This window comes from Miscanthus floridulus, chromosome 9 (genome assembly GCF_019320115.1).
Source record: "Miscanthus floridulus cultivar M001 chromosome 9, ASM1932011v1, whole genome shotgun sequence".
Classification (NCBI taxonomy): Eukaryota; Viridiplantae; Streptophyta; class Magnoliopsida; order Poales; family Poaceae; genus Miscanthus; species Miscanthus floridulus.
In genome coordinates, this window is record NC_089588.1 from 140,626,814 (window position 1) to 140,638,173 (window position 11,360).

At 46.2% G+C, this 11,360-nt stretch overlaps 1 protein-coding gene across 1 annotated transcript; it reads right to left on the minus strand.

Moving 5' to 3' along the window:
- Positions 1-9,335: 9,335 nt before the first annotated feature.
- Positions 9,336-11,107, minus strand: LOC136483125 (putative pectinesterase 63). Its single transcript, XM_066480222.1, has one exon. The coding sequence runs from the start codon at positions 10,950-10,952 to the stop codon at positions 9,528-9,530; it is 1,425 nt and encodes a 474-aa protein (XP_066336319.1). The 5' UTR covers positions 10,953-11,107; the 3' UTR covers positions 9,336-9,527.
- Between the last annotated feature and the right edge of the window lie 253 nt (positions 11,108-11,360).

Genomic DNA, 11,360 nt, shown 5'->3' on the forward strand with positions numbered 1-11,360 from the left:
TCCAAGATGGAATTGACTGGATAGCACATTTAGAGAAGAAGTAGCACTTGCATTGCGGGGCCAGGTTTGTTGTTTCCTTGATCAACATTGTTCTGTGAGATCTGGCCTTCATAGTTACCAAATAGTTGTTACCTATCTGAAGACTAACTTTCCTACTGGTAACAAATCAGTTGTCCCTCAACACTAAAAAGGTTCCAAATCTTCACTCTTGATAATAAAAATTTTGGTCGAAGCCTATAGATGGTCGCCATTGAAGTCAGCAGAAAAGGGGTCACACCAAGAAGGTCGATTCATCTACGTCATCCTTATGCACCTAAAGATTGAGAATTTGGACAGGAATCTCATATATACCAGGTGATCTATTACAGCACATAATCTCCTGGTCCATTCATTATCCGACTGATAACTTGTTCAACCTTAAGTGTGGTGCACCTTTTTGATCCAATGAAAATGACATAAGTTGCTCACTAGATGATCGATGTCATTACAGGGACAGTCACGTCGAGTAGAGTCACTTATCTACCACCTCTTGCAGTCTGTTTATGTTCCTGTTAGTGACCTGTTCTTCAAAGGTTAACCGTTGGATGACTTAAAAAGGGAGTCCTATTGCATCTAGTTCGACATATAGATCTCTGGACATGATGAGGAGAGATAACCAAGGAAGAGCTCAAGTGAGAATAACATATCGGTGCAATTCGGCAATGGATCATGACTAGGAACCTCGATACCAGCGCATGCCGAGCAGCACAACCTTGTGTGCGCGCCCACAGGAGGCTCTCGGTTTCGTCGCGGCACCATGGATCGCTAATCGTGGCACCATTACTGAACATATAACCTACAAGAAATCTCACATGGCCAAATTGGGTTGCATAGGAGCAAGCACTATGCGAAGGAGGGATAGCAAACAAAGGTAGTCACAAGGTTAGGAGTCAACAAGCAGGGGATCCGAAAATCAAAACACAACACAAGAGAGCATAGCTTAATTGCCAAAGACAACTGAGCAGGGGACTTCTTGCCAAATTTCCATATACGTCTTGTGTCCACCAAGTGATTACCAAAACTTGGACGTGGTTCTAGGATAGCGCTCTTCAACACTCGTATGCTTACCGAGGACAAAAGGGGTGATAACTATGGCACTAATTAGATAACAAGCATACATACCCACCACTTGGCTAAACTAGAGGACATTATAGGTTAAGCATGTAACCACAATTATTTCTAGCAAGGCTAAGCACACACTTTTCTCAAGCACTTCCTATTCAAGCAACATGGAACAAGGCATTCTTGTTTAACTCCACACAAGGAAGATAGTGCAATACATCGATCACAAGTTACTTAGAACAAAGGAAGGAAAGCATATTTATGCACAAGCACAATCATGATGCATGCTCGTCCTATTCGTCCTCACGAAATTGCCAGCCTAAGGTGGCAATCACGTTCTATGTCGGTGGCATAACACGTACTCTCTCGATATATAGCTAGTCGTTAGCTACATTCAATCTACGCATTCGTGGTTAGCGTACCTGCAGGCAAATTCATTGCAGCCCATCCCCACAAGAGATAAATAAGCGCACAATGAAAACAGTAAACTAAGATACTCTCCATATACATCCCCAGATGTATATACTTCGATATCCATAGCTACCCAACAGATATACCCACAATTAAGTACCTTCATATATACATGTGTGTAACATGTAAATATTCCAGTAACCACAGCTAACTCTCCCCTAGACCGACAGTTGGACGGTCATACTCTCACAACTCACACTTACCTGGGCGTAGAGGCAATTGATCCATACATTACCATTCAAACGAATGGCATCCATACAATAGCACGCCGTATGGACGACGAAAGTAAAATTTTCAATAAAGTACATCCCCCAAAGTTAGTACTTAGATAGCCACCTAATAGTCCTTAACTGGGCATAAAGGAAGATGTCGCTAGCATAGTTTTGCGAATAAGTTTTGACAAATTTGCTTGTAGCTGAAGTTTTAGTTAAAATAGACCTTTTAAAACCAAAACTTAGCTTTTAAAACTATGTACCTGACAGTATTATGCTTAATCTCGCTCTGATACCAGCTGTGACAGAACCGCCCAATTTATACAAGATCAAGTATGGTTGTCCCCGCAACACGTTGACACACCCATACTTTCACTCATATAAACCCGGTAGTCCGCCGAGTGTCCCGAAAGATCTCGGTAAATCAACATCACAACCAAGATCGCGTGATTAAGCAAATACACATCACATACATCGGGTTGCAGCGGAAATAATGTTACAAAGGGTTTAACAAATAATAGTACAAATTTGGGTTTCAAAACCGCTTAGTGAAAACAACATAGCTTTCAAATAATTACATTAATATAAGTTCCAAATATATTGCTAGCATAAGTGACATCATCCGACAAGAGCATATAGATGAGAAGTAAATATAGAATCACCGAGCCCACCGGTGGTTAGCCACCATCATCAACAGGTCGAGAACATCACCTGCAACAAGGTGGGATAAACCCTGAGTACTCGAATGTACTCAGCCAGACTTACCCGTCGGAAACCAAAACAAATGACACCAAGGATCATGCAAGGCTTTCTTTAGTGGGCTAGCTGACTTGTTTACGAAAAGCATAAGCTATCATGAAGAAACCATTTTAAGTACTTTGCATCATCTTTATTATGGCCTATCCATCTAGGTAAGCACCTGTACTATAGCAATCACTTGATTAACCAATAACATCCAGTTACCAATTTAGATTTACATATCCCATACCATCCAGATAACCATCATTGTTCCATAATAATTACTACGATGCAGTAACTCGAGTCAAGTGCTCACTATCCAGGAGCGATGGCGATTCGAATCGATTCCTAACCAGCTGGTGATTTATTCCTTACACAAACCTCACTCACCCGCTAAAGTGAGATATTGATCACCGAGTCAACTTTCCAGGTATCTCGAGTTTGCCAGGAACCACATGTACCCGGGGGCCGACCGACTGCACTTTGGCCTTATCATCCCGCCCCCGTGTCCTACCACACCTGCTCCGGCACAGTGCGTTGCGGGCAATCTACTCGGCCCGAAAAATCTCCCAGCTTCGCGGTCGGAAGGTACTTTATCCGGCCAGCTAAATGTAAGGCATGCGTTCAACATGACTCGAGGCCCAACAACGGTCGGTCCTTAATTGACACAGATGGAAACTAACAGCACCCCAGAACCCTGTCTAGTTGCCTCCAACTTTTTCCGTCCGGTCTCCAATTATCCATCACACATGGTTAATTCCAGGATATCATTCTTTCCATAGCTAAATTCTTCCAGTAACCACCTATAATGTAGGTGACTAGATATCACCGATCGCTACCGGTCTAAGCAAGGCTAAGCAGTTATTCGATCCTGACCTAACAGGGTAAAAAGGTAATAAGGTAGGCAAGGATAGTAATAAATGCATCAACGGTTTCAATCAACTCCTACAACTTAATGCAACAATATATAACTCGTATATAGAAAGAATTGCTTTTATAAAGTAGGAGACTTAGAATGCTCCGGGGCTTGCCTGGGATCCGACACAAGTCAGTTCAGTTAACTTGCACCATCCTGGTGATATCTCAGATCCTAGCACTTGCTTAGTCCTTCCATCTTCGGGATAGATCCTCCATACACCGTCTTCGGGTTTGGCTCAACATTATATTCTTCACGTGGTTCATCTAGCGCACCTAGATGAGATGCAATATGCAAGTGTATGAATATGAAGAATAGTACCATGAGATGCATCACAAAATAGCAAGCAAGGACAAGCATAGTTTACACTCACACTTAAGTACTTTGCGATGCTTAACTTAACCATCACACAATCTATCATGCTAAGATGGCAAAGAAGACGACAACACCAAGCATGACACAAGTTTTCCCAAGATCTCATATGCTCTAACTCAGTCATCACTCAAGGCATAAGTCACACTTAACAATATACAAGCAAACACTATAATTGGAATCTGCCAATTTCTGGACATGCAAACAGCAGCTACAAGATTTAGCTATAACTGGAGTTACACAAATCCAAATGACTTGCAAGAAGACATTATGGAAATATTATGAAATTGTCTACAATTCATATTTAAACCTATCAGCATGATTCCAAAGTTAACCAGGTTAAACAGGCACATTTATCAAAGTTGGTCCAGCAATTCCAGAAAGCTACAATTTCTGAAGACCAACTTAGAACAGTCATAACTCACAAACTACTTGGCCACATGCCATGAAAATTTAACACAAGCTAGTTAGGTGAGTTATCTACAACTTTCTTATTATCATCTTAAGATGATTCTACAGTTAGAAGGGTCAATTAATCCAATAATTGCATCTCTGTCCAAAACATAGACAGAAACTGACATGCCACTTTAAACAGCTATAAATGGAGTTATACATATCCAATAAATGTGGTTCTAGACTTTTTAGAAAGCTTATCAAATTCTAAACAACTTTGTTGTAAACACATAAAGCAAATTCTACTATTAAGAAGGCCCCACAGTAAGAACAAGGAAACCCTGTCTGGGTTTAGGCAGAAACAGCCACAGAGATTTAAGCAATTATAACTCAATATCTACTTAGCCAAAAATCATGATATTTAAATTTTTGGAAATCTTAAGAAAAGTACTACAACTAATGTATTTTCACCAAGTCATGATTCATAACTTAACTGAGCCAATTAATTCAAACATGCAGAACTGTTCAGAGTAGAAGCAAAGCAATACAGGGCATTTGTTATTTTTATAACTCTTAAACTATAAATCCAAAACTCCTGAAATTTTTACCAGACAACAAAAATCACCTTAGTAGCACTTCACAAAAATTTCACATTTATTTGAGCATAAAAACTGCAGTTATGAAAAAGACAAGTAAGACTAGCATTCAAACCCTAACCTGCATAGATCTATTTTAACAGCTAAAACTTTAAACTAAAATATGCCAGATTATAGATCTACTGCATAGACAATTTCACAAGGATTCCAAAAAGTCCTCATTTTCTATTTTATGATTTTTCTACTAATTAATACGAATTTTCAAAGTTCATCATTCAAATCTGTAAAAAGCAAAAGAAAAGGAATGTAAACTTGCATAAGGGTCCCTGTAGTTTCCACAAATAAAACCCGAACGAACAGATCCTTAACGGCGCTATTCATATGAGTCACCACTTCATCACTTAACCCCCTGGAAGACACTCTATTCACGCGCGTGGTCCATCTTCTTCTTCCTCAGGACGGCAGCAGGGCACGTCGGGCTCCAGCCCGTGCCGACGGCGGTGGAGGACGTCTGCGGCTAGGGAGAGGCGCTGTGGAGGCGCGGTGATAGGGCGCACCCGTAGAAGGTCTTAGCATGGCCGGTGACGGCCCATGGCCTCCTGGCCACGTGCGCGGGCGACCTAGCGGTGGCCGCGCCGGCAGTAGCGACGAGCCAGCGGCGAACGGCGGTGGAGAAGGGTTGCGCAGCTAGGGAGTCGGTCGCGGAGCCGTAGGCGTACTTGGTGGTGGCGCTGGAGGGCAGCAGGAGAAGGAGCAGCGGCGGTAATGGAGTTCGGCCACGACGGCCATGGCTGCCGCGCGCTGGCACGCGCGCAGGCGCGCGGTTGGAGCAAAAAGGGCGAGGGGGAGCCAGAGGGAGTGAGCGGGAGTGGAAGGGGGAGCCTCAGGCGCTCAGTTATGGTGGAATAGGGACGCAGGGGCGTGGATGCACACGGCATCAAAGCTCGGCAATGGTGGGGCGCGCTCGGCGGCATGGTTGCCACGAAGGCAAAACGTCGAGCACGTGGCGTGCAGCGAGGTGGACAAGGTGGGATGCCGTTTTGGGCTAGCTCGGGTACGAATTAGACTTTGGGCCTAAAACGAAGTTTGAAGCCCATGAACTGCTCTTCATTTTTCATTTAGAGACCAAGGTCATTAGAGCTTTTCAACAGCGGATAATTAGGCCACAAACTATCAGTGTCAGCGCCTTGATAACGGTCACAGAAATTCACTTTCAGAGGTCAAAACTCGGTCAAACTCAGTGCAACTTTTTGCATGCTCTTCTCCATAGTATAACCTTCAACTTCTCTTTTTGGACCAACTCAAGTTGCTTAATGAATTCCGGAGAACGCGGAATGCCAACGTCGTTGCTTAGCGAAACTGACTTAGAATAATTCTAAGTGTTGAAATCAGCAGCAGGTTCCAACTTCGAGCCTCTATTTGACTTATTTCCAAGTTGATCTAGCTCTTGGTCCAAAAACAAAGTTTGTTCTACATGATATGTACTACAACTTTTATTTAAGGTCCAACCTCAAAAATGGTATAGAACCTACTGTTCTACTTTGACCAATGTAGGATCACGATGAAGCTTAAATTATCCTTTTTGACCCATTGGAGCATTTTCTTGGTATTTGCTCAACATGAACCCTTCATGACTTTTGTTGTAGAGTTCATCTAGAGTCATTTGGGAAAGGTTGCAAGGTTTGGTGAACAATCTAGAATTCCATTCACTTTATAAAACGATCCAAGCAAGGACATAACTTGTCATTTCATGTGACTTCTTGATTCCAAACTTCACGAAACTTTTCCATGGATCAATATAGATGGATATTGATGCGAGACACATGAAATGAGTACATCCATCATTACTCAAACATACCTTTAAGAAAGGGCAGCATGCAAGCAATGGTGCATGGTCCAAGTTTAAGTGGTGGCTCCTTTCCATAGGTTTGACCTTGACATCTTCATCATTACTTAATATACCATGTTTGAGCTCAAACCCATTGCTTAATTGGTGGCAAACACCTAGGGTGTTACATCCATCCCGTGCAATTTCCGAGTCGAGCCGTGGCCTCTAGGTCTGTTTCCACGCACGCCGGCGAGCTCTTTTCACCATCGGCCATGGTAGTCACCGCGCGGGCCGTTCCCGGCCGCGTAAAGGGCCTAGGCATGATCGCCATCGCCCCCGCTTCATCCCCATGCCCTCAGTTCGTCAAACTGTGGCCCGTAGCGCCCTTTTCGCTCGCGCCGGCGACATTCTCGCCGTCGGCCATGGCCGCGCCGACTCCTGTTCCGGCTGGCGATCTTCCTCTCTCTCCGTTCTAATCTAGTCCGTCCAAGTCGGATCCAATGGATCAGATTCATCCATACCCTTTTGCGTTGCAAATTTGTTAAAGAGCCCCTCGGTTTTTCACTATTTATGCCCGCTATCCTCGGCCTGATTAAAAACCCGAATTTTGATTAATTTTAATTCGTTTAAGTTCGCGTTATTTACAAGGTTGCCATCTAGATCCCATTTTCGCCATATTTCACCCGTTTTAGATCTGATTTGATCCGTTCAAGTTGTTTTCGGTTCGTAACTAAGTAATCTACATGTTTATTACACTGTTAATCATGTTTTCCATTCTTAAAATTCGCGGTTAGATTTAATCTATTAAACTACTATAGGAAATCTTGTTTAAGTCATAACGTTCATGTTTTAGCTCCGATTTTCGTGATCTTCGTGTCTGTGTGTTCATAGTGAGATGTAGATTCGTTTTATAAACCTTTTATCTATGTTTGTGTACTGTTCTAATCTGTAGTCCTTGTTGCTATGCATGATTGCTCGCGGATGCCTGTATGTTGATGTGTTGATCGAGTATAAACGATGAACAATTTGCGGGTGATCAGGAGTACTACTTTGACAACCAGGACCAGCAGGGAAACTTTGAGCAAAGCAAGTATAGCATGTGATCTCCTTGTCCTATTCACCATTTAATTATTTAGTCATGTGCATGTGTCTAATTTGATACCCGTAAGGATATCCTAGATGTTGTTACCTTGTACCTTGATTACCGATGGGTTATACCTGCATATGGGTAGTTTCTAGCGCTCAATTTAAATATCCATGATCTGAATGATGTCTAATGATTATATAGAACAAATGGTAAAACTTGCTCTTGGCAACTAGACGATAGGGCGAGATAGCAATTGGCTTTTGTACAAGATACTCTTGGCCCTCCCTAAAGACTTATCTGTTGGCAAAAGCTGGGGACATGCAGTACACCCGGGAGTGCCACCTGGCTCTGGCTTTAACTCAGTAGCAGGACATTTTTCTAGCTTGTTAGTGGTTACCCAAAAGGGCGCAAATGGGGCCTGCCAAGCTAAGCATAGTGCGGCCTTTGTCCCTATGTGTATAGCCTGCGCGGAATGTGCTATTCGGAAGGGAGGCTCTATATTCCCTTGCCGGGAAAACCTAGCGGCTACTAATTTGTTAGGGAAACCTTTGAAAGGCTTCATAGTGAACCCTACCGACCTCCCTAGGAAGGGGGTTAAGAGACTAACTACCTCGAGCGAAAGGGTAAATCATGGCTCGCGGTGAGAGTGTACAAACTCTGCAGAGTATTAAAAACGGGTATATCAGCCATGCTCACGGACACGAGCGGCCTAGAAAACTGACGGAATAGTTGCTCACTTGATGATGATGTTATTAATGATGATAATTCTAATGATGACTATTATTCATGTTTATGATCATGTGGTTTAATTGGGGCTTCATAGACCCATGTTATTCTTGTTGAGTACGAGATGTACTTATGCTTGTTTATTTTCATTATTTGGATAAAAATCCCAGATGGGTAACAGATGGCAATAGTTATGAGGATTACTAGACTTGTGGTTCACCAGTCGACGTCCCTGTGGAGTTGGAGGCTCTCGTGGAGAGTAGTTACCTAATTCTTCCGCTTTTATGATAGACTTGATATTATTGTAATGAATTATTATTTGAGATATAATAAATACTCGTGATGATATTTTATAATTTATCAGCTTATGTGTGCGACTGATCTCTAGACGCACATAAGATTTATGCATCTCATTTTATCCTTAAAATGAGGTGTGACAGAGGGACGGAACTAGAAAACCCATCTTCACCCTGGTCTGTGGGTCCTAGCGTAGGACGACGGGCAGATTTGCCCCCCCCCCCCCATTGGGCCACACGCGTACAGGGTTGCCGGGGGCCGCTACCGCACAAGCACATGTTGCTTGGGCCCACCACCGTGGGAGCGCTGGTTGCGGGGGGATGAGCGATGGCGCTACAAGCACGTGGACGCTGCGGACGCGGGCTCACCGGACGCACAGGGGCGGCAGCTATCCTTTCACTTAGAGAGAGGGTGCGGCAGCGTGGACGGCCGGGAGGTTGAAGAGTTGGACCACGAGCGACCAGATTAGGTAGGAAAAGAAAAAAAGAAAAGAAAAGAAAAGGATCCGAAAGAAAAAAATAAAATAAGTGAAAAATAAGAAAAAAGAGAAAAATAGAAAAATAGAAGGGTATTCTAGACTACTAATTATCTATTAGTCTTAATTTTCATGTTTATTCTTGATTCATTAGAAACATCATACAAAATGAGATCAAAGATATAAATCGTGTGTGCAACCAAGTTAACTAAGCAGGGGTACTATAGATACATTCCATATCTTTCATCCACTCAAAAAAAAGGAGAAGTTGTTTTGCCAACGGTTTTCAAAAAGGCTTCTGTTCCTTCAAAGAAGCTATTGCTTCGGAGGAGGTGGAGCCGAAGCTGTTTTTGTAGAAGCCGGAGCCGAAGTCATGTTTGAAGAAGCTGAAGCCGAAGTCGTGTTTGAAGAAGCCGGAGCCGAAGCCGAAGTTGTGTTTGAAGAAGACAGAGCCAAAGCCGTTTTTGAAGAAGTCGGAGCTGAAGCTGTTTCTGAAGAAGCTGGAGCCGAAGCTATTTTTGGAGCAGCTGGAGACTTGCCAAACGGGGTGTTAGGCGGTGGCTGGAGCCACGTGTCGCCGAGGATGTAGTGCGTGCCGACGAAGGGCTTGACCTGCTCCTCGGTGAGGTCCAGCGCCCACCCCACCCTCTTCTTCTTCTTGACGTCGGCGCCGGGGCCAAAGCACTTGAACTCGCCGTAGTAGATGCCGCTGCTCTCCGGCTTGGCGATTTCCCAGCCGTCCCAGCCGACGGGGACCACCTCCTCCCCCATCTCCGTGTACGCGTACACCACCCGGGACGAGTCCCCCCAGGCGCGGCCCAGGTAGATTTGGCCGCCCTTGACGCCGCCGATGCTGCAGTTCTTGAAGGAGAAGCCGGTGTCGATGGCGCCCTCGATGGACTTGGTCCGCTGCTGCGCCGTGAGCACCGCCACCTCCTTGACCACCGACTCGATGCGGCAGTCCTCGTAGAAGCTCCTGCCGAAGCCGAAGATGAAGTCGACGCTGCCCCGGATGAGGCAGCTCTTGAAGTAGTGCAGGCCCTTGTGGTCGTATAGCGTGTCCTGCCCGCCGTCGATGGTGCAGTTGTAGACCTGCGCCTTGGTCCCGAACAGCCGCATCGCCACCGCCTGCCCGCCCTTGGCGCCGGGCGTCGCCAGCGGCGCGTCGTTCCGGAACACCACGCCGTACGCCGTGAAGTAGTCCGACTCCACCGCCAACGTCGCGCTCCCCACTGTGCCCACGGGCTTGCCGTCCTTGCCGTGCGACGCCGCCGTGTCGTTCCAGATCACGGTGGCCGGGTTCATCGGGTCCGACTTGAACGTCACGAACGGCTTGCTGATGTTCACGAACAGCTTCTCGCGGAACACTGCGCCGGGCTTCAGGTCCAGGATCACGCGCTTCGTGTTGCTCTCCGGGATCGCCTCCAGCGCCGCCGTGATGTTGGGGTAGTCGCCGCTGCCGCTGGGGTCCACCACGTACGTCACCTTCTTCGCCTCCGCCTCCTGCAGGTTCTTGTCCATGGGCTCCTTGCCCCCGTCCCCGGCGGACTTCTGCGCGTACAGCGCGTAGCTCTGCTGGTTCATCGCCACCCAGTTGCTGAACGCCCCGCCGGGCGCGTTCGCGGCGGCCGGCGCCGCCCCAAGGAGCGCGGACGCCAGGACGGTCGTCACGAGGAGGAGCAGGGGCTTCGTCGTTGTCGCCGACGCCGCTCGCCGTGCCATGGTGGTCCGCTGATGCATGCCGGCCGATCGATCGACGACCTCTCTTCTTCCTCTTCTCGGTTGATGGAGCAAGCGAGCGAGAGCAGTGGTGCCGTGGGTGCTGGCCGGCCGTTTTTAAGATCGGGTGGACCGCGCAGGTCGGCCATGGGCGAGCTAATCTGGGAGCTCCGATCCTCCGCCTCCATGAGCGGATGCACGCACGTTACTGCATGCTTGGTTCTGTGGCCATGGATGAGGATGCACATGCACGCATGCTGCCGGCTGCCGCGCAGTTTGAAATTTGTGGGGTCGTGACAGAATCTCTCGCTCTCCACGGCCCACGATATAGCAGCCCCATCGTTCATGTTCCCGGCCCAACGCTGACCTGGAAAGTGTACCGCGCCTAAGCCCATGTCGTGGATAATAATAAAGAAGATTCAGGTTGTT

Coding starts and splice junctions, on each gene's coding strand:
- LOC136483125 (XM_066480222.1), bottom strand. CDS start 10,952: ATGCATCAGCGGACCACCATGGCACGGCGAGCGGCGTCGGCGACAACG.